This window comes from Acipenser ruthenus, chromosome 45 (genome assembly GCF_902713425.1).
Source record: "Acipenser ruthenus chromosome 45, fAciRut3.2 maternal haplotype, whole genome shotgun sequence".
Classification (NCBI taxonomy): Eukaryota; Metazoa; Chordata; class Actinopteri; order Acipenseriformes; family Acipenseridae; genus Acipenser; species Acipenser ruthenus.
This window is the reverse complement of record NC_081233.1, coordinates 2,335,271-2,358,906: the sequence shown is the minus strand read 5'-3', so window position 1 is coordinate 2,358,906 and position 23,636 is coordinate 2,335,271. Positions and strand designations below refer to the sequence as shown.

General features: G+C 39.4%; 1 protein-coding gene across 2 annotated transcripts; it reads right to left on the bottom strand.

Annotated features, from left to right (window-relative positions):
• Window positions 1-7,004: 7,004 nt before the first annotated feature.
• Window positions 7,005-17,734, bottom strand: LOC117416401 (stonustoxin subunit alpha-like). Of its 2 annotated transcripts, none has more exons than XM_034027445.2 (3): window positions 17,503-17,734; window positions 15,067-15,190; window positions 7,005-13,644 (listed from the first exon to the last, which is right to left on the bottom strand). In XM_034027445.2, the coding sequence occupies exons 2-3, from the start codon at window positions 15,164-15,166 to the stop codon at window positions 10,697-10,699; spliced, it is 3,048 nt and encodes a 1,015-aa protein (XP_033883336.2). In that variant the 5' UTR covers window positions 15,167-15,190; window positions 17,503-17,734; the 3' UTR covers window positions 7,005-10,696. The 2 variants fall into 2 exon arrangements, with proteins under 2 accessions (XP_033883336.2, XP_058869427.1); XM_059013444.1 differs by lacking the exon at window positions 17,503-17,734 and adding an exon at window positions 15,784-15,838.
• Between the last annotated feature and the right edge of the window lie 5,902 nt (window positions 17,735-23,636).

Below are 23,636 nucleotides of genomic sequence, written 5' to 3'. Positions count from 1 at the left end.
TGATCCAGTTTAAAGTGTATGTGTGACGCTGATCCAGTTTAAAGTGTATGTGTGACGCTGATCCAGTTTAAAGTGTATGTGTGACTCTGATCCAGTTTAAAGTGTATGTGTGACTCTGATCCAGTTTAAAGTGTATGTGTGACTCTGATCCAGTTTAAAGTGTATGTGTGACTCTGATCCAGTTTAAAGTGTATGTGTGACTCTGATCCAGTTTAAAGTGTATGTGTGACTCTGATCCAGTTTAAAGTGTATGTGTGACTCTGATCCAGTTTAAAGTGTATGTGTGACTCTGATCCAGTTTAAAGTGTATGTGTGACTCTGATCCAGTTTAAAGTGTATGTGTGACTCTGATCCAGTTTAAAGTGTATGTGTGACGCTGATCCAGTTTAAAGTGTATGTGTGACGCTGATCCAGTTTAAAGTGTATGTGTGACTCTGATCCAGTTTAAAGTGTATGTATGACGCTGATCCAGTTTAAAGTGTATGTGTGACTCTGATCCAGTTTAAAGTGTATGTGTGACTCTGATCCAGTTTAAAGTGTATGTGTGACTCTGATCCAGTTTAAAGTGTATGTGTGACTCTGATCCAGTTTAAAGTGTATGTGTGACTCTGATCCAGTTTAAAGTGTATGTGTGACTCTGATCCAGTTTAAAGTGTATGTGTGACTCTGATCCAGTTTAAAGTGTATGTGTGACTCTGATCCAGTTTAAAGTGTATGTGTGACTCTGATCCAGTTTAAAGTGTATGTGTGACTCTGATCCAGTTTAAAGTGTATGTGTGACTCTGATCCAGTTTAAAGTGTATGTGTGACGCTGATCCAGTTTAAAGTGTATGTGTGACTGATGTGCCAGTTCTCTTCCTCACTGAGTGCAGTGGGTGTCAGACGTGGACAGTAACCCTGCTCTGCTATCTTGATCCTGACAGTGTGATTGCTCTGCTCTTCTGCTCCACAGGGGAGGGAGGGCAGCACTGCTGGCCCTCACAGCTGTCCTGTGGGACCGGGGAGCTCCTCCAGAAAGTCTTTGTGGTGCTGCCTCTCCGAGACGGGGCCGTGGATCGGGAGAGCCAGAGCTCCGGAGACTGCTGCACCCCGGCCAGGCGCCCCTGAGCCAGGAGTGCAGGCTGCGTTTCGACGCCACGCAGGCCCTTCCCTGCTCCGGAGAACAGCCTCCATTTCTGTGTGGAGCCCCTCCAGAGCTCCCTCATAGGGGCCCTCCAGTGCCCTCCTTTCCTGGCCACAGTGTGGCTCAGGCATCGGCCAGCGGGAGAGAAGCGGAGGAGAGACTGAATGACAGGCAGGAAGTGGAGCTGTGAGGATTCCAGGCTGCATGAAGAGGATTTAAATTTATTTTCAGTGGTTCTCCATCCTGGTCTCTGAGACCCCTGTGTCTTCCAGTTTCTCAATTACTTAAAGAGAAGCTCAAGTTGTTTTTTTGTTTGTGTTATATGATCCCACATGTTTAAGTAAGGTGTGTGTATTGTTTTTTTATTTATTTATTTGGACATCCTGACCACTTTTTTGCACTATTAAATTGCAGTCTACAGTGCTGTTTCTAAGACCTGTCAGAAGAAATCAGAACTACATTTCCCATCACCCCCATCCGTGAGCAAGAGGGTGTATGTAGACTGCAATTTAATCGTATAAAAAAGTGGCCAGGAAATAAAAACAAGACACACATCTGATTTAAACTGTTGTAAAAACATATGGGAATACGTAACACACAAAAAACAACAACTTGAGTTACCCTTTATTAGAATAATCATTTGTTTTTTTTAATTATCTTCAGCTCATAAACAGCTTTCAAGCTATGTGTATGCAATTATAGGACTAACTTTGAAAGCTCCAACGTTGTCTGAGTTAAACCCGTTAAGAAATCTAATTAAGCAAACTGTTAGTTCAATTGAGGGTTCAATTAAGTTACTGAGATCTCAGATGGACACAGATGTCCCCTAGACCAGGATTGAGAACCACAGTATACTGTTTCTATATTTAGATGTGGGTGTTCAGTGTTTTCTGTTGGCTCTCCCCCTCTCCTAACAAATTCATTTTACTTTAACAGCAGAATGAAGAGACCAAATGAGAAACAGTTCCTTACAAACGCTATTAAGAAATATTGCATTTCTCTTTGATCCAGGTCCTTCATTCTGCTTTTAAATCTAAGTCAAACAAAATAAAATGTATAAAATAAGGCCCATTGTGTTCCTCCTTCAAAAAAGCAGCCTATCATTCCAGCCTATTTAACTGGTAACCTGGTTCCCTGTTGTAATTGAGATACACCTTTGTTTTCAGATAATTTCCCTTTAATCACAAACTGTGTCAATTATCCTTTGTCCTGCGTGTGTGGATGTTTCAGCGCTTCTATTGTTGGAATGGAACTGCACTGAGTGAACAAGTTGAAACAAGGTGATGTGCACAAGTGATTTATACTGAAGAGCAGCTGGTTGATCCTGGGTTTGAACCAGACTCATTTTTGTGACATTAGGGTTGGAAAATGTCCCTTTTTGTGTGTTTGTTCTGCAGCTGTAAAGAACTGAGGAAATTTCACAGTTAAAGTTGATAAGCTTATTATGAAGGGATGATGAGATGGATGGAATGTGAGGCGGTGCAGATTGAAGATCACATCCTTCAAGTCCTTCCCTTTCCATTCAGACTGTCAGTGAATTCTTTCTTCTTCTTCCTCATTATTATTATTTATTTCTTAGCTGACACCCTTATCCAGGGCGACTTACAATTGTTACAAGATATCACATTATTTTTACATACAATTACCCATTTATACAGTTTTTTTTTTTTACTGGAGCAGTCTAGATAAAGTACCTTGCTCAAGGGTACAGCAGCAGTGTCCCCACCGGGGATTGAACTCACAACCCTCCGGTCAAGAGTCCAGAGCCCTAACCACTACTCCAAACTGCTGCCCCTTCCTTCAAGACCTTCCCTTTCCATTCAGACTGTCAGTGAATTATTTCTTCTTCTTCCTCATTGCAGCAACTCCCCACACAGCTCAGGAGACACAAAAGTTCAGTAGGCATCTTATAACGAGAGCCATCTTTCTCTTTTAATACCCAGGAACTTGAGAGCTCAGTGAGCTAATGGCCTCTGGAGGACTGGCCCTGCAGATGCCCTGCTCTGAGCTTTCTGGGTTCCTGGCCAACAGATTCCACGGTACTGTGATTATGAGAGCTTTGCTACCTTAACCCACATGAGTGCCATCAATTTTGCATGGCCAGGACACAAACCTGCCCACTCCTGACTGTATGAGTCTCCCTGCACACCACACAGCTGTGCCTTTACCAGGGGAGACACTCAGGACCACAAAGAATGGAATTCTTAATTTGCAAATTCAATGTACAATAATGCTGCACCCTGCTGGTTTAATCAGGCAGCACAAATAAAACTGAGCTCTTATTTTTGGGTGGAAACTATCCATAACTCACCCATATACAGCAATAATGAAAATCATTTGTTATAAGCGTTACACCATGAGAAAATCTTACTGACATTCAGAAATCAGTTGTCTCAAAGACAAAATGAATGTAAAATTGCAAAGGGCCTTTTTAGTTTCCTTTAAGAATGTACTATTATCTTTTATTTTATAATGTTTTTTTTGTTTTTTTTAATAATATTCTTTTTATAATCATCTTTGTGTGAATATGGTTTGCTAGAGGTGGATATATATACTGTGCTGTTGCTTATGTTTCTAATTGTCAGCTGTATTCATATTGAAGATGCCGGAGATATACAGTACAGTTCTGTTTACTGCAGTAGTTTTCTGCGTGTATCGGTGTATATGTTTATATACATCATACTACAATTATGGCCACTTTCATAAACGTCCACATATAGTATATCAAATTAGGGGATTCAATATGTGATTCATATATGAGTCGAGTAAAGAAAATACATAACACTGTAAATATAGATATTTTACAGATGTCATGCAAGAAATATCTGCAAAAAAATAAATGTATACATAAAAGTTGTTCATATATCTTGTATTTTGAATATGAAACATCCATCTATCTGTCCATTATCATTCCGCTTCTCCTGGTGAGGGCCACGGCAATATGAAACATCCATCTATCTGTCCATTATCATTCCGCTTCTCCTGGTGAGGGCCACGGCAATATGAAACATCCATCTATCTGTCCATTATCATTCCGCTTCTCCTGGTGAGGGCCACGGCAATATGAAACATCCATCTATCTGTCCATTATCATTCCGCTTCTCCTGGTGAGGGCCACGGCAATATGAAACATGTTTTTTCATATACAAGTATATTAATCTTTATTTTAACTTTATGGTTTGCTATAAAATATGTATAATAATAGATATATGTTGCATTATATTAAACTATTAAAATGAGATAGAAGGTTATATTGTGCTGGAAAATGCTTCACTTAACACAATTACAAATTAAACATTACTCAAATAATGACGGAAACACAAATATTCTCATCTGTGTTGTTATTGAATAGAATCATTCATTTGACAAGTTCTCATCAGGTTGCATTTCAAATTAAAACACAAATGAAAAGACTTCCAGTTTGTACTTGTCTTGTACAGTGTGCTGTATGGTAGCTCTCAATAGGATATATATATATATATATATATATATATATATATATATATATATATATATATATTGTTTTGTACAGTATAGCAGTAGTAGCATGCAAGACATTACAGATTTGGAGATTCCATGTGTAAAATTGTAGAAGTAACTTAAAATCTTTATGAATTAAACTATTTTAAATGTCTAATTAAGCACATTGTTAATTGACAGCTCAGTTGGAACAATGTCCCCACAATTTTAGTAAGTTATTTCAACAGATGATTGAATCAGGTGCATACAACTAGGATTTGCTTGTGGTTTTTGATCAGTTGTTTTAGAGTGCTTGATCTAAATACAGTATGTCATATATCTAGATATGACCAAAACCTGACCTTCACCCTTCTATAAAGCAAAGTACTGTACTTGTTTATAGCATTTGATTTACAGATTCTTTTTAACAGTTTACTTTGGATTGTTTAACAACCGTATTCTGGATCTATGCCTACAGTATCACAGTAATTGGTGATGTTTTTTTTTTTTTTGTGTGTGGCCCATTGCAAAATGATCTTGAACATTCTCCTTCTACTTTACTTAGCTGCAGTACCTCAGGGTACCGGTGGTGGCAGCAAACACGCTACTGGTGAATTAAACCTGTTAATACTTTCCCTGTAGTTTAACAAAATAATAATATTGAAAACAAATGGAATTAAAAGACAAAACATGAATTCCACGACATCCTGATGGTCTGTCTACTATATTTCATAGAAAATAAACAAAAAAAACCCATAAATCTACACGTTGGGGAACCACAGTCTCCCACGTGACAGGAGATCTAATCTAAACCTTCAGGTCAACTCCGATGAAAGTTTACCATAGTGAATTTAGCAGTGTTTTCACACTTTTACCACAGTTTTAGCTTACTTTTCCTATTATTATTAATGTATTTCTTAGCAGACTCCCTTATCCAGGGCAACTTACAATTTTCTTTTATATACAATAACCCATTTATACATTATATTTTTACTGGCGCAATCTAAGTAAAGTACCTTGCTCACAGCAGCAGATTGAACCCCAGTTGGGGGACACACAACCCTCTGGTCGAGAGTCCAGAGCACTAACCACTATTCTACACTGCTGCCCATTAGTACAGCTGATAAGCAAATGTTTTGTGCATTTTATGATAAAAGCATGACATTTTCTACAGTGTTTCCACATACCCTAAAGGTCATTTTTAGACGTGAAGCCATCTTGGATTTGACCTCTGATGTCCTCGAAAGGTCAATGACCTCAGACAATGATAATTTGCTATTTTACCACCATTACCACCATTATATTACCATGATCTTAACTCTCTTAAATACATCATGTGTATGCAAATTCCACGTTTCTGTGTCCTGCAGAAGTCTACAGAGTATGTTCAATGTTGATGTTTTATCTATATTGGAACTGAGAGATTAATCATTTGTCTGTATCCTGCCTTATAACACATGTTAAAATGAAACTTCAGTTTTTTACTACTTAACTATGTCATAAAAACCCAAGTCACAAAAAAATGACTTTTGTTTTTATGAGATACTTAAGTCACAAAAACAGTCTTCAGTTTTTACGAGTTAACTATGTAGTAAAAAAAAAAAAATTCTATGTGGCACCAATACACTTCCGTAGCAAACACTATTATCAATCATTTTAAATCATTCTGTTTGCTGTATTAAATAACTACATTACAGGACAGCTAAACTGCAAAAACAAAAATTAGCTAGTACAGTTTACCTTCACTGCAGTGCACTGATTGACTGACGCCATGTACGAGTTCAGTTAACCTTGCCCCCTGGCCTGCTTACAAGCGAGCCAGTACCAGATAGGTTGTGGTACCAGCCGAGCTAGGTACCAGATAGGTTGTGGTACCAGCCGAGCTAGGTACCAGATAGGTTGTGGGGCCAGTTTTATGATTGGTTCTTGCTTGGCTCGACAAAAAAGTCAGTGGAAAACCACCCGGAACTGTACCTTAGCGAGCTTCCGGCACAATATTGGAAAAAAGGGCATTCTAGGTGTCTTTTATTGTCAGCCATACTCTCAATTTCATTGATGTAGCTTCTTTTTTCCTGTATCCCCAGGAAATAGGAGGGAGGACTTTTCGTTTGTTTGTAGCGAACTCCAGTTGGGCTTGTCATGTTTTGGATAATATTATTTATCACAAGGTCTAATGACTAGGTTTTAAATTAAGGCACAGACCAAATCAAAACTTGAGCAACCCGCTAATCACACTTTACAAAACTATATTTAATAGTGTTTAATATTATGCTATAAATGCTATTAAATACAGTTTTGTAAAGTGCGATTAGCGGGATGCGCAAGTTTTGATTTGGTCCAGGCCTAAGTCCTCTTGATCACTAATAATAAATGGGCTTTGACTTTCCAAAACAAATTCAAATGCACACATCCTTCATTTTTATTAAGCAAGTCTTTATTTGAACGAGAGAACAACGGCATGAATAACACAACAAGGTCAAACAAGTGGGTCTTAATAAACATTAATCTAGTAACCATACTAAACTTACACTTTTCCCATCACTTTCAAAATGATATACTTATTCAAACATAACAAGTAAAAATGATTAAAATGAATAAAAATGGATAAAAGCTGAATGATTCACAACTTGAGTAAAATGAGTAAATGCTTAAAATTTATATGAATATAAGGAGTAACATGATTAAAAAGAATAAATTGATACAGCAAACTGAGTAAATATCTCTAATATATGAATACATATTAAATAACGAAATAAAAAAGCTAATCAATGCTAAACGATTCTCTATAATGGATAACATGATTACAAATAATACAATGGATACAATAAACCAGTGGTTCTCAACCCTAGTCCTGAAGCCCCCCTACCCTGCTTGTTTTTATTCCAACCGAGTTCTCAATTACTTAATTGAACCCTGAACTTAACTAATAATTTTCCTAATCAGAGCTTTTTAAATATTTTTAAAACTGTTAGTGATTTCAAGTTATGTATCAAATTGGATAAGGAACTTTTTTTTTATAAGCTGAACAATTTAAAAAAGTCTAATTAAGCAAATTATTAGTTCAATTGAGGGTTCAATTAAGTACTTGAGAGCTTGCTTGGGTAGGGGGTCCTCCAGGACCATAGTTGAGAACCACTGTGATAAGCTAAATGAGTAAATGCTTAACAATGCTGTGTGAATACAATGATTTAAAATAATTAAAATGGATAAAATAAATACAATAAACAAAATTATTAAAAATAATTAAAATTAAAAAAAAATGGATGCAATGAACTAAATAAGCAAATACATAGCAATTATTTATGTAATTATTGGAGATTAATGAGTCAATGAAATCCAGAGCATCACTCCAAAAAGAATTAATAACCAATACAGAAAACTACTAAAAAGCAAAATATAGTAGCATAACAGTAGCTACAGTACTGTAACACATGGGTTCTCAACCCTTGTCCTGGGACCCACTGACCTGCTGGTTTTTGTTCCAATCCAGCTCTTTGTTGCTTAATTGAAACCATACTTGAACTAATCATTTGCTTAATTTGACTTGGTAGGTTAGCTTACAAAAAGTTGAAGAATTCAAGTTCCTTATATCATTGTATATGTAACTTGAAATCTCCCAACTCTTTAAAATAAGTAAAAAGCTCTGATTAGTTCCATTAAGGGTTCAATTAAGTAATTGAGAGCTCAGTTGGAACAAAAAACAGTAGGACACTGAGTCCCCAGGACCAGGGTTGAGAACCCCTGCTGTGACATATACTGATCATCAAAAGAAACTTATCACTTATTCACTAGATGTGATCGAAAAATGACAAACTGTTTTAGAGCAGGTGCAGTGATGTTTTATTGTGCTGATTAACAATTGAAATTTTACTGTCTAAAGTTATGGGGGGGACTGGGGATACTGTGAAAGTCACAGGCTAGTAGTGTGTACATCAAAAAGATGCTGCAAAATGATTTGTGGATCTTGGCCAGGTGACTCTTGGTCTCCCAGTTCGTGGCCTGTCATTGTCTGGTTATACTGTCTCGCCAGGTTTGAAATTGCTGGCCTTGAGCACCCAAGACGGCGAGCCACAGTACGCTGCCCTAGTCCAGCCTCCAACATTGCACAAAGGCGCTGCTCTCTTGACGGACATTGCTTTTATTCAAGATTGCAATTCAGCAGCTGAAATCACTCCATACCCAGTGTCCAATCAACTGTCTCACTAATTAGGTGATTAAGTGCATGTGCTTCAGTCATAGTCACTCAAGCGTGTCACATGGTCAAGGATGAATGATCAAGTGATTAAAAAGAAACCAAAAATATTTCATCAATGTCCATAATTACAAAAATAAATGTGTTATAATTGTGATAAGTTTCTTTTGATGCTCAGTATACTTACAACAGCTATACCAGGAGCCTGAAGTTGTCGAGTCTCTTGCAGAAAACGGGAGAATTTCTGAACATTTATCAGGAGTCGACAAGGATCAAGTTCAATCAGGTCTCGTCTTTCAATTCAGTCCAATTTGCTTTTATTTTATTGTATTGACAGGCTTCTAGTCTCTGTTTCCGAATACTGACAACCCTCTACAGCAGAGGTGGCCAACCCTGGTCCTGAAGAGCCTCAGGGTCTCCTGGTTTTTGATTTACCCCCAAGAGATTAATGAGTTAATTGACTCAGTGACTGCAGCATAACATATACAAATACACATTTACAAATAACCCACACCCTTTGGCAAATTGGCTATATTTCATATAACTTATAATTCATACAAATGAATACTGCTTAAAACCAATGACACATTAATTTTATGAAATGGTTAATAGTATCGCTTGTTCCTATGTAGACAAGTGCACACAAAGGGAAAACGCAGTCCTGAATAACCTTTGATTCAACTTCTCTTTTTGTGGTTAAGAAGCTTTTATTTTGAGTCCATTTGTGTCCTCTCGAAACTTGCAGTCTGTCACGTACACAACTTCAGTATATTTCTATTTCCAAAATAAATCCGACAGTGTCAGTGACAGGAATCAGTTGTTTCTTTGTCATGGGTGTACACAGGGTGCAGTTGGCACATATCTTCATATGTTCTGGGAGTGCCCCAAGGTCCAGCCACTCTGGAAATCTGTACTTTCAATATTGTCTGGTTTAATTGATGTACATGTGCCGCTGTGCCCAGGAGTACTCTTCTGGATGACGATTCACAACTTGATATTCATAGAATGTCAAAACGCTTGTTTCTTGCTGCATTAACTGCAGTGAAGAAGGTGATCTTGAGGGCATGGGTGGGGCCTGATATACCTCTTCTCAACACTTGGTTATATTTTTTTGATGAGATTATTTTATGAGAAAGATCCACGGCAAGGCTACGTCTTGTCAGTTTGGCTACACTAAATTCATGTTCGACTGCAGCTAATAGCATAGCTGAGCATATTCTCAACGGGACTTCCCATTAGTCAAATTGCTCTACACACTGCTTTGAGACATGTTTTATTCATTTCTGTATGCCTGTATGCAACTGTATATTTATTTTTGTTATCATTTATTTTATCGTTTCATACTGTTTTTTTTATTTAGAATTGTGTCTGTATGTCCTTTGTTCTTTTGCTAATTTAAAACAATAAAACATGTTAAAAACAAAAGAGATCTAATGGTGACAGAACAAAGCAAAATGCAGTGATGTATGATAAGGCCTGTTAATAATAAAATATGAACCACAGACAACACTGTCACTGAACTGCTGTGGACAGTGATATCTTCTTTTTGTTACTGGTGTGTACTGTAGTTCTCAGGGATGGTTGTTAGTAAACTGGTTTGTTCTGGATTTAACTAACTTTTTTTCAATGGAACATTAACCCCCAATTGCCATAAATACAGATATGCATTTTTCATATATGCATAAACTGGCATAATTGAATGCGTATAATACTCTTAGTAATGTTGCACGGTAATCCATGTACTTGTTTTTACATAATAATGGTAATAAAAAGATTAATTGAAAAACAATCAAAAATTAGGCACATCCCAGCCTTAGTAAATATGATTCTTTAAGAAAAGCTATTATACTTCTATATATTAATTTGCAAGATTAGCCAAATATTAGACGTATATCTCTAGTTTACTGGATTTACCAGATCAGTTAGTGGATAGCAATGCCCAGTGGATTATCAGCAGTTAAAGAAGCGCAGGCCGTTGCATTAAGACAATAATTGTACTCAAAGGGTTTACAAATAGCCACATTTCGTGATCCATTTAGCTCATTGAAAAAGGCACCAACATTCTGCAGTGTAATTTCCCAGCATTCTGGCACCTGGATATCATCTTCATCCTCATTGTCATGTATAGTAAATAATCCTGATTTACTGAACTGAAAAACATTCTGAACACACGAATATCCCTCTACAAACTTAAGGACTGGGAGCTCATTGTTTTCAGAACAGGTTGTAAAGACGACTATGTTGCCTTTGCACTGGTCTTCATTGTCAGAAACTGGAGAATCAGTCTCTTTTCTTTGGTAAATTTTGCAGGTTCTACCAAAAGCTTGAATGATTGCAGGTGGAGATTTAACACCCAAGGAAGATTCGACTACAAAGCAGATGGTGTTGAGGTCATCAGGAATTCCAGGCATATGAAAGAAATCCCTGATTTGTTCATCAATCAAATTGTTCTGAGAACTCCATTCTCCATATCCTGGTGCATCAATTATAGTGAGAGAGTAAGGGATTCTAAACCCATCTTGATAATTGATTTCATAAGCTGTAATCCACTGTGTCTCTGCTTCACCTTCAGAACAGCCTGGGTTTCCATCGGTTATTGTGAATCTGTAAATGTCTCCACAACCTAAGATGTAATTAACCATTGCGTTAATCAATGTGCTTTTGTCAAATCCTCGGATCCCAAGCAGAAGGATCCTTCTTTCCTCACGATTTTCATCTTTTTTCCCCAAAGTGCACCGTTTGTAATATCGATGTTCATCCATGATCTCCTCCTCCAGGTGAAGTTTATAAATACAGGGCTTTTCCATTCTTATCAATGTGCACTCTACTTCAAACTCAAACCTCCTATCTGTTTTTACTACCACCTCATTGCTTGGGACGCCCAAACCAGCTTCCCCACAATCTGCCGCTACTCTGATGGTATAGCTTGTGTTTGGCATCAGATTCCTGATTTGGAAAGTGCAGAGTTGGTTTCCCTCTCTCTTCCAAGCCATTGTTGTGGCCCATGTTTCTTCTCCTTCATTTTTGTACTCAATTCTGTAGTTACATACGTTGAGCCCAAGTCCTATTGCATCTGGTTTCCCCCACGTTATCTGAATGAATGCATCTCCTTTCTCACATGTAGTGAATTCAGTGGGTGGGCTAGCTGGATATGTGGTCACAATCTCACAGGTGTCACTTGTTACACTCACTCCGGGTTTGGTAACTGCTTTGTATCTGAACTGGTATTTGGTATGTGGAGTCAAATCAAAAACTGTGAAAGCCTCTGTATTGTCATGTGTGAATACAGATTCCCAGTGCTCTTGATCTGACTGTGATGTATATTCCACATTGTATTTTGTTGTCTCTTCTGCACCATATTTAGGGGGCCTTAGCTTGAGGGTGATACTGTTATGCGATCTTTCAACCACCAGTGGGACATCAGGTTTAGATGGGGGCTGGAAGTCAGTTTTGTCCAGCCTCCCTTCCTCGTATAGGTAGACAGACACTCCAGGATGAGCTGTATTACTTTCAGAAGCTATAAGAAATTTGGTTTTCCCTTCCTTGTTGGTGTCCACAAACTCCAAAAAGTGCTTGGCCAGTTTCCTCATGCGCTGGGACACTTCTACATTGCTGAACCATTGCTCTTGCATTCTACCAGATGACCCTGTTTCTGGGACTTGATTATTAGCTTCCTGGGGTTTAAGGTAGTTTGAGAGCTCCTTTAGGTAGGGCTCTTCCCCGTGCAGTGAGGTGAAAACCAGGCAGAGAACATACTCACCCAAAGGGTCTAAGATCACCTCCTCAAGCTCACTCTTCCTGGCCAAAACTCTGATGTCTTTCATCATTGTCAGGTAGGCTTTTACCACATTCTTCTCTGTCTCTTTGTCTTCTAACCATGCAATGAGAGAAGAATCTCTGAAAGGGGACAATTCTTTCCTTTCCAAGATTTCTGCCAGCAAACGCTCTTCTCCTCCACCTCCACGGATTTGAGGCAGGACCATAGCCAAGTTCTTCTGGAATGTCAGTTTGTAAATTTGACACAGTTCTTTGAAGTGGCGCGCCTTTCTTTTGATCACATGGAACTTGGCAGAGACCTCGTTTTTCATCAGGTCATTGCATTGCATCTCATAGTTCCCCAGCTGTTCCAAGACTCCTTGTGAACGGTATACTAACTCAACACTGATATCACGAACTAACTTGGCAGCCAGATCATTCAGAAGCTTCAATGGGTAAAGCCAGACCTTAATTGGCACTGCATGTTCTTCGTTTGGCCCTAGCATGTTCGGAAGCTTAGAATACACTTGGATGGCTTCTTGGAAAGTGACCGGATTGGATTCAAGCTTGAAATCTCCATAGAAGGTACACTTGATTTGGTCGACTTTTGTCTTCTCTGCATTAGAGACAGCTACAGACCCTTTGATTTCTGCTTCGGCCAGGCCCATCATTTTGATTGCTCCCTCCATACTTCCCTGGACTGTTTGCTTGTTCTCGTTTGAAGCGATTTCCCGATCAAAGACAAAGAAAGCCTGGGCTCCATAAAGCACACCTGTGACCACATGCGTGGCTGTGCCCTGATCAAACACATCATTGTATGCAATGTGTTTCGTACCCAACTGGCTCATAGTCAACTGCTCAAATCTGGTGGTGGTGCGGTACTGCAGTGTGATGCGAGCCTGGTTCTTTGATGATTTGCTGTCATTGAAATAGCTAGCAGACCCCTTAACACTGATCATTCCACCCAGCAGGCTCACTTTTAAAGAAGCCGACACATCCAACGAAGAAGCTTTCTCCTCAATAGAGTCTGACATGATAACCTGAAAATTCGTGTTGCGCTGAGAGCGAATGTCAATGGAATCCCGAATTTTGTTCAGTTCCCATAGTGTGATCCCTGCAACAAACACACATACACTATATTACTACAGGGTGGTTATGATGCCATGTACTGTTAAGCTTAACGTGTGGTGGGGTGAAATTTCAGGGTGATTTCTGATGGTATATTATTGTTTTATGTATTCAAATTATTATGGTTCAGAACATTCAAACTAGGGGTCGGACCAAATCAAAGTTTGCATTTGTCGATCGATGCTGTAGATTCTTTCCCGGTAGTAAAACAAAAACAAATGACAAGTGAATTATCCCCAGAACAAATCTAGCACTTTGCGACCATCAAAATTGAGCTATCGTGCGGACACTAAAAATGGGTGGAAACGAGGGAGTGGTTTGATATCGCCCGACAAAATCAAAAGATTTTTGTTGATAATTCATGTCGATAACCTTTCGCATGACCTGGTTTTATAGGCGAGTTTGAACTTGCCAAAAGCTATTGACTATATAAGGAAAATGTTTTAAAAAATACCATTCCAATTTTTTTATTAATTAAAAATACCAGCCAACCCTCCAAACCGCTCCTCTGACTCTATATATCAGTTATTAATATTTCAATGGTTGTTTATGTTGCACACTTAAAATGATCATGCGCACACAGGTATATTTTCTTCTTTGCATTTTGTTGTTGCACAGTTTAACATTTGAAAAAAAACTAAATTTTTAAGACAAGAAAAAAATACGTACAAAATGTTATTTTCTGCTCACGGAGCTTCTTTGGATCAGTGTCCCTCTCAGTGGTGGTACAGCACTTTTGCTTTTTTTTATCCATTTTTATTTTTGGAGTTCGCTATGCCTCTTTGTTGTTGTTTTTTAATTCTCCCTTTCCCCTTATCAATGTTGTGCTTATCCAGCAAGCTAAGAACAATACTGTTAAAAACGCTGGATAGGCCTCTCTTGAACAGTAATATTCAGTTGTTACCAGTCTTTCTCCAGGTTTTTAATGGAGCGCAAGGTTCACTGCAATAGGGCACTGTGCCTTTAAGAAATGCGTACTGAAGCAGTTGACGTCACAGATGATAAGGGGAAAGGGAGAATCAAGTGTTACAATACAAGTAATACAGTTTTATTACAGTGTGCAGGCACCTCCATGAACACATAGTGTATGGTACTATACTAGATCAAATACAGAAGGGCGATCTTCTGCTAGCTGCATGGAGTTCATCGACTCATGGACATGTGTTACGTATATATAGTATTACATATTACATGTGTGTATCAGCTAAACAATTCAGAATGTCTGATTAAGAAAATGTAGTTCAACTAAAGGTTCAATTAAGTAATTGAGAGCTTAGTTAGAACACAAACTAGCAGTACAGAGGGGGCTCCAGGAGCAGAGTTTGCAAACACTGGACCTGACTTTTCAGGTTGGTGTTATTTGATTGGGCATGACCCCATGGTAGATGTTTGCCATTGTCACGGTTACCTGGAACAAGTGAGTCACTTCGACAGTCATACAGCATCCCCAGACGGAAGGGCCGTCCAAGAGTAGCCAGCTCCACCGTGTCAGTCTTATCTCCAGACATTGAGGTATCCTATTGCTTGAGATCCTGAGGGAGAAAGTGGAGTTTGGAAAATGCAGTTCAATGGGAAATTTCAAAATTTCAACACGGTGCAATCTCCCCAGTGTAATGCTTGAACAGTAAGAACAAAAACTTTGACTACTTGTGTGTTAAATGTTCCCATACATTTACAAGGTTTCACATGTACCAATCATAACTAAATTTCCCATCATCCTCTTGCTCACATATTTATGATGTAGTTCTGAAGGGTACATGTGAAGCCATTTTGGACAGCAATTGAATAGTGTAAATAGTGTAAAGTGGTCAGGGTGTCACAAAATAAATAAGAACATGTAACATACACAGAAAAACTTCCTCTTTCATGGTTAAATGACCACAACAGTTTGGACACAGTGCTTCTTGCTCCAAATGAACTGAACTCCAAATGTAAAAGTAAAATAAAATAAGTGTTTTGTAATCACTGTGTTTGTTTGTCTGTCCGTTCACCGTCTGTTAAGTGTTAGTCCGTTTTTGTTTGTCTGTTTATTTTGGCTACCAGTGCTGTGTCTCGTGTTTTGGAGTCAAAAGGAGAAAGTAAAGTAAAATAAAGTAAAGTAAATTGATAGTTGTTTTGTACTCACCGTGTTTGTCTGTTCGTCCGCTGTTTGTCTGTATAGTACGTTTTGTTTCTGTTTTATTTGATGCTGGTATTTGTATAAGTCCTTGCTCAATAAAAAAAAAGAACCTTAACAAGGGTTGTCCTCTTCTTCCTATTACCATTTGGGAGTGGCATAGTGGCTACAAATAAATATAAGCCTGCTACACACATAGTACTATAAAACTGTATTATCTTGAAAACCAGTTCTATATGAGATAAACAACGATACCTTTGCACAGAACTTTGCCCTTGGTCTATAAACAATGACACTGCATGTGGATATTAGATTTGGAGATTTCAAGTTCCTTATAGAATTTTTTACATATCTGGAAATGTCCCAATTCTGTAAAATAATTAAAAAGCTCTGATTAAGACAAATTATTAGTTAATTAAGAGCTCAGTTGGAATAAAAACCAACAGGGCAGTGGTGCTCCAGGACCAGGATTGAAAACCACTGGTATAGTACATTGTTAGCACATAGTACTGCAAAACAATTTATCTTGGAAACCAGTTCTATATGAGATAAACGATACCTTTGCACAGAATACCGATACGATACCTTTGCCCTTGGTCTATAAACAATGACACTGCATGTGAATATTGAAGCATAATCAGAAATGCCTAGACCAAAACCCAGCAGACACTATAGGTTGAGTTGAGAAACTGATCAATACATCCATTCCTAAAAATGGTGGTTCTCAACCGTGGTCCTGGGGATCCAACCAAGCTCTCAATTACTTAATTTAACCCTTAAAAATGCCCTAATCAGAGCTTTTTAATTATTTAAGAGTTCATAGAGATTTCAAATTACTTCTACAATTCAATAATGATCTTGAAATGGCCAACATCCTTTAAATCTTTAGAGCACTGGTTCTTAATCCTGATCCTGGGGACCCACTGTCCTGCAGGTTTTTTAATGAAGTAATTGCACTTAATTACTTAAACTCATAATTAGCTTAATTTTACTTTTCAATTTATTTAGTTTACAAAACCTTGGAGACTTCAAGTTCCTTGTATTGTTTTACATTGAACTAGAAATCTCCAGCTGTTTACAATAATATTTAAAAAACTCTGATTAGGCTAATTATTAGTTCTATTAAGGGTTTAATTTAGTAACTGAGAGCTCTGTTGGAACAAAACCCAGTAGAAATGTATGCTGTATAGTCATTGCTACTTACTTTGCTCAAGTTTGCGTAGTTTATGTTTACATGTTACGTGTTGTGTGTTAATGTTGGTGTATAGTCATTGGTACACGGGATATAATGTGGGTAATGAGCACGAGTATTTAAAATGTATAATTGTATTTAGGCACAGGATTGCACTTCACGTGCATTTATTTATTTATTTAATATGTGAGCACGAGGTTGCACATAATTCACGTGCTGGGATTCAAGTGAATAATTAATTAGTAATTGAATCCTGGCACAACAGTATATATAGATGCATGTTTCATTCACTCAGGGTTGTGTGTTCGGTGAGTGGAGAACGGGTGAGAAAGAGAAGGAGAATGTAGAAGTAAAATAAAATAAGTGTTTTGTAATCACCGTGTTTGTTTGTCTGTCCGTTCACCGTCTGTTAGTGTTAGTCCGTTTTTGTTTGTCTGTTTATTTTGGCTACCAGTGCTGTGTCTCGTGTTTTGGAGTCAAAAGGAGAAAGTAAAGTAAAATAAAGTAAAGTAAATTGATAGTTGTTTTGTACTCACCGTGTTTGTCTGTTCGTCCGCTGTTTGTCTGTATAGTACGTTTTGTTTCTGTTTTATTTGGCCTCAAGCGCCGTGTCCTGTTTTGTGTTCAAACCTTTTATTTTCTATTCTGTTTAATTATTAAATGCGCTTCACCAAAACCCTAAGTCTCTGTGTGTGTTCCTTTTTTCTGGTCTGAAGTCATCCACTGCAGCCGTCTTTGTGACAATGAAATAAACTTACTTGTGAATGCTTGTGCTCTGTAGATGAATGCGAAGTGCAGCAACCTTGTGTTTTATATAGTCCTGGAGATGATGGGTGAAATGATAACCAGGGTTGTAACCTCATAAAGATCCAGCCCCTTTGGTTTTCTCATTCTGAAACTCAAACTAACATGTAACTGAAGAATTGGCCGTTCTGTGTGATCCATCCACAGAGTTGTTGGGAGACAAAGGTCAATTGTGCAGACTATTTTAAATAAGAAAAAAAGAGAAAACCTTATACTATTTATTTCTTAGCACACACCCTTAGCCAGGGCGACTTACAATTGGTACAATTATATCACATATTTTGTTCATACAATGAACTATTTATAGAGTTGACTTTTTACTAGAGCAATCTAGGTAAAATACCTGCTAGCTCAAGAGTACAGCAGCAGTGTGCCCCCCATCTGGGATTGAACCCTCCGGTCAAGTGTCCAGAGCCCTAACCACTACTCCACACTGCTGCCCTAGGGATGAGCAGGTACACCAATTTTACAATATAACAAATATGTATCATGATACATGAAACCTCATGTATGTTTAAATTATTTTTTCAGTTAGATCAACACACATAACTATATTTAAATGATAATACCTAGTATGTAATACTACATAGTATGATCATGCTTTTAATACCATACTTAAATACCCACTCAGGTCACAGAATACCAGGCTGCTCACTGTCCCACCAGTGGTTCTCAGCCATAGTCATAAAAAGTTCATTTCAAAATATATTGCAGTAGTTATTTTTTCTGAAAACTATACATTACATTCTTCATTTTTTTTAAAATTAAAACTCAAATAATTGCCAAAAATAACGAAACATTTTCCAGACAAGGATTTGAAAAGGCATACAGAAAATAAACTAATATAGTGACCTTTCAAAGTTTTAGCTTTGAAAGCTTCCTATACATCTAGTCTTTGAGAGTAAGGGTTATGCAGCACATTTCATGTTGACATCATTGCAGGATTTCTTTGAACTGCCTGCTGTACTTTTGTTTTCCCTGTGTGGATGGAGTTTAAGAACTGGCATGAAAAGGTTTGTACGCTGCAATACACAATATGCCATGTAAGTGAATAGGCTAATAGTCTTAAACATAGTTTCCCAATCCTGGTCCTGTGGACCCCTGTCTGCCCTGCTGGTTTTTGTTCCAGCCAAGCTCTCAGTTACCTAATTGAACCTTAATTGAACCAATAATTTACTAAATCTATTTTAAACAGATGGAGATTTCAAGTTAAGCATACAATTGTATAAAGAACTTGAATTCTCCAACTTTTTATAAGTTACACAATTTAAAAAGTCAAACTAAGGAAATTACTAGTTCAATTGAGGGTTCAATGAAGTAAATGAGGGCTCGGTTGGAACAAAACTCGGCATGGAAGAGGGTCCCCAGAACCAGGATTGAGAGCCACTGCAAATATGTATGTATTGTATTAACTAAGACAAGAATGCTAATGTTACTCCGAGTTCAAATGTATTTTTGGTGTGAGTTACCCGAATTTAAAAAACGGAATGTTCAGATGCTGCACGCTGATTGGTTGTTGAGGGGTTTTCGACTGTGCATTATTTATATATATATATATATATATATATATATATATATATATATATGCAGCCAAAAATATACACACCCTTGCACTTTTTTTAAATTATTCCCCATTTCTTCAAAAATAAGTTGAAATTTAAAAAACTTTTGGTCTCCACACATTTTTATTGGAGTTTCAACATTGCAGAATGAATTTTTCTTTTTGAAACTTAAGTTTAATATTTTAATTCAGAAAAGAAACATAAATTTCAAAATATCACTGTCCTGGTCACAAAAGCAAAGTTTGTGGGGAATAATAGCCATGTTCTATACTTTTGAGGCATAAGCAATTAGGAAATAACACTTACTACCCAGGAACAAAAATTGTGTTACATAGTGTTATCAATTCACAGGATGTTCGCTGGAGCTGTAAGGATAGAGCAGAGGAAGCAGAAACAAGCTATTAGTAAGACAGTATCGAGTGGAGAAAGCTCAGCCTAGGATAGAGGGACGAGCTGCGTGGCTTGAACTTAGGTGCAGGCTTAGTGAGATTGGATGCAAACCAGTAACAGGATATAACTGTGCGGTTTGAACTTTTGCATGCTGCAGTAGTGAGCAGATCTGAAGTAGGGAGCAGATCTGCTGTAGTGAGGAGTGATTAACTGTAGAGGGCAGGATCTGCTGGAAAGTGTAGAGATCTGTAAGTCTTACGATTGTAAGTCGCCCTGGATAAGGGCGTCTGCTAAGAAATAAATAATAATAATAATAATAATAATCTGAGGAAGTATATGATGGACTGCTCTCAGTAGTGCGCAGGGGCTGCTGTAGATAGTAGAGGTCTGCTGAAGCAGAGATCTGTAATAATGTACGGGGACTCTAACCTTGCTGTCATGTACCCGACTGCGCTGGGCTGTCTTCAACTCCAACTGTTGCCTGGCCTGTTCAGTGTGGGGTCTCTCGTGGTGTTCCTGAATCCACTCTTCTGTACTGCCGTCCACCAGTTCTGTTAGGAGGGGAACCCAAAAGAGCACTTCGTGTTGGAGTACTTGAGGTAACACTAACTGTAATAACTCCTTCCTTCCATCCGAGCAGTAGATTCAACAGTACAGCACGCACTCCTTCCTGTTCTTCCAACTTACCTCTCTGCCGAACCAACTCCTTACTCCCTTTAGACATCTGTTCTTTCTGAAACCGTCCAGGCACCTCTCCTTCCTTCCAGAATGGCAGTAGTGGTCCAATGATGGGGTCCAGGGTCTGCAAAGTAGTCAAATCTGCATGCTGCCTAAAGGGAAGAGCAGAAATAGTCTGTTGCTGTACCTCATGTTTATGTGCCGGGAGGTCGGAGTTACACTCCAACAACCCCACTGGTATCTGGGTACCCCAGGCTATATGGTCCAAGTAGTGGTGGGATAAACCGCCTTCTAGGTTGTTGCTGTGTGGGCTGCCTATGGCCACGCCCACCACGTTGAGGGAGGGTCCTGCCTCTAGCCGGATATGAGGCCTGTAGGCGATGCCTAAGGTCACCTGGCAGGGCTGTGAGACCTGGCACCGTCCTGGTGACTGTTCGCGTCGGGGTAGAGTGCCAGCGGCTCTACCTGCCCCGCACTGGAGTGGGGGGAGGGAGCAACACGTCTACCTGTCTTGACGCCTCGCATTCCCGAAGAGACCGCTGCAGGATCTCCTCCACTGCTGGGCCAAAGGTATGGCCTGGTGATATAGGTGCGTCCAATAGCGCAGCCTTATCAGCGTCAGGCACCCGCGCCTGCGACAGACACAGCTGTGTGCACATGACCACTAGACCCGCTAGACTCCGGCCCCGGGTCTGCCCCTGCAGGCCGGAGATCTGGAGCACGTAAGTGATAATAATTGCAAGTCCATGGCCACCGGCTCTGGGAGCGGGGCGTCACGTAAAATACCATCCAAGCACGCAACCAGCATACTGGATGTGTTCACCAAGCAGGTACTCTGGGCTCCCATCATGTAAGCCCTCCGGACATGTGTCTCCATCACCCTGCACTGCAGATTCGGGCACACAGGGTCCATGGGCATACCTCCTACCGGCTGAGATGATGGAGTCCACAGGGGGAAACCCGACCAGGCCCAGCTTCTCTTCCCCCTCCAGCAAGGCCAGTGGAGAATTGTGTCTCAATTGCGCTGGCTCTGTGGCTGGGTGGTTCCAAGAGGAGCACACCTCATCCATAAAATCAGGGAAAGCTGGAAAGGGTTGAGCTCGGGGAGCCACATTATGCGGTCGAAAGACGGAACGGCTTGGCTCTGCCTGCGCTGTCCAGGGGACCTGCAGGTATGCCACGCGGGCACCGACCCAAACAGCTGCGGCGCGCTAGTAACCGAGGCAACCTCGGAACAAGGGGCCATTTCAGCAGGGAATTCAGGCTCCGCCTCAACCTCCATATCCAGAGGGAAAGCGGACTCCCCCCACGAGGAGGCGATGGAGAGCGCGTCCTCGTCTGAACAAAGAGCCCGATTCATCCGCTCGCCCTGCTCTCCCACGGAGGGTTCAGGGGGCGGTACAGTGACTGCAACCAGCACAGGGGGTGAGGGGGACCCACACGGGGGCCCACGGCTGGAGCCAGTGGGGCCTGCCTATCCAAAAGCTCCATGATCCGGCCGATCCGGCTGATGTCCCGAGCCTGCCGGGACTTCTTCACCCGTCTAGCCGGAGGGACACAGGGGATCTCCTCGGAGGGGCTCTGTGATGGCGTCGGGAGGCGTGGCTGGGAGGGGACTGCTGCGGTGGATGAGGAACGCCCCCATGCGACTCTCTCCAGGCGATTGGCGAGCACGTGGGGCTGAAAAGCCATGCAGATGTTGGAAGAGCCTTTCAGGGCTGAGGAGGCGTGCTCTGAGTATTTGTAATTAATTTAGAACAATTTGTAGATTTTATTTTTCATTTGACATTGTGGACTTTTTTTGTGTTGATCCGTGGCAAAAACTAATTTTATCCATTTTGATTCCATATTGTAACACAATAAAATGTGGAAAAGTCCAAGGGGGGTGAATACTTTTGAGAGCCACTGTATATATATATATATATATATATATATATATATATATATATATATATATATATATATATATATATAGTTTGCCAAAGTTACCTGAAAAGGAACATAGAGTAATTTTGATTTAAGCCAAGAGAGTCCCGAATTCAAACAAATGCCTGTAGCACAGGGCGTTACATGGGCCTCAGCAGAGAAGGAGTTAAAATTCAAAATTGTATTTATCTTTTGCACATTTCTCAAATAACACCAGTACAGCAATATCAGTTAAATATTTAGCTAAATGTAAATCTTCATACGAGATTTAAGATTTAGTTAAATATTTCGCTAAATGTTCAATCTTGTTAAGAGATTTAAGATTTAGTTAAATATTTAGCTAAAAGTTAAATCTTGTAACTAGATTTATAAATTATATCTGAATGTACACATTTTAAATATATATATATATATTTTCACAACATTTATAAATCTGGGGAAAAAATACAAGATTTAAGCTAAATCTGGAAAAAACGTTTTTTTTTTACACACGGCACCCCATAGTGTTTATTAATGATCATTTGCTACTCTGGTAATTACAATACTTGACATTTAAATCATACAGAACGTTAGTTCCCTGAAAGAGAAGATGTCCACCAAACATCGTATATGGGATACACTCCTGCCTATTGGTAGATGTCACTGAGCTCTTTCTATCAAAGCTGCCTTTTAGGCCCCCTCCCCCAGTAACCCCCTCAGTCCCGCCTCCTGAGGGTACTTCACGCAGGGGGAGGAACATTCTCTTTCGCGATGAAACTGTGATGTCGACCAAAGCGACCTTGCGGTTGGTGGCCATCTTCTCTTTCAGGGAACCAGGTTTAAGGTAGGTAAACTAACATTCCCTTTCAATTCGAAGATGGCCACCTGTGGCAATGTGCCCCGCCCCTGTGTACATATTATGTGTTGTATGTTGCGTGCGTGTGTCAATGTTGGTGTATGGATTGGTACACGGGATATAAACTGGTCTGTGTTTCACGTGTATTTAAAAATGTAGATTTGTATTTAGGCACGAGGAGGGCACAAATCACTTCACGTGCTGGTTAAATGTAATATGTGAGCACGGGGTTGCACAGAATTAATTCACGTGCTGGGATTCAAGTGAATAATTAATTAGTAATTGAATCCCAGCACAACAGTATATATAGATGCACATTTCTTTCACTCGGGGTTGGGTGTTCGAGAGTGGAGAAGGAGGTAAAAAGAATAATAATAAGAAGAATAATAATAAGAAGAAGAAGAAAAGAACTGTCTCACTCACCGTGTTTCGTTTGTCTGTCTGTTTACTGTCTAGTCCGTTTTGTTTACCTGTT

Coding starts and splice junctions, on each gene's coding strand:
- LOC117416401 (XM_034027445.2), bottom strand. CDS start 15,166: ATGTCTGGAGATAAGACTGACACGGTGGAGCTGGCTACTCTTGGACGG. Junction 13,645..15,066: donor AAGTGACTCACTTGTTCCAG/GTAACCGTGACA, acceptor TGTTTGTTGCAG/GGATCACACTATGGGAACTG.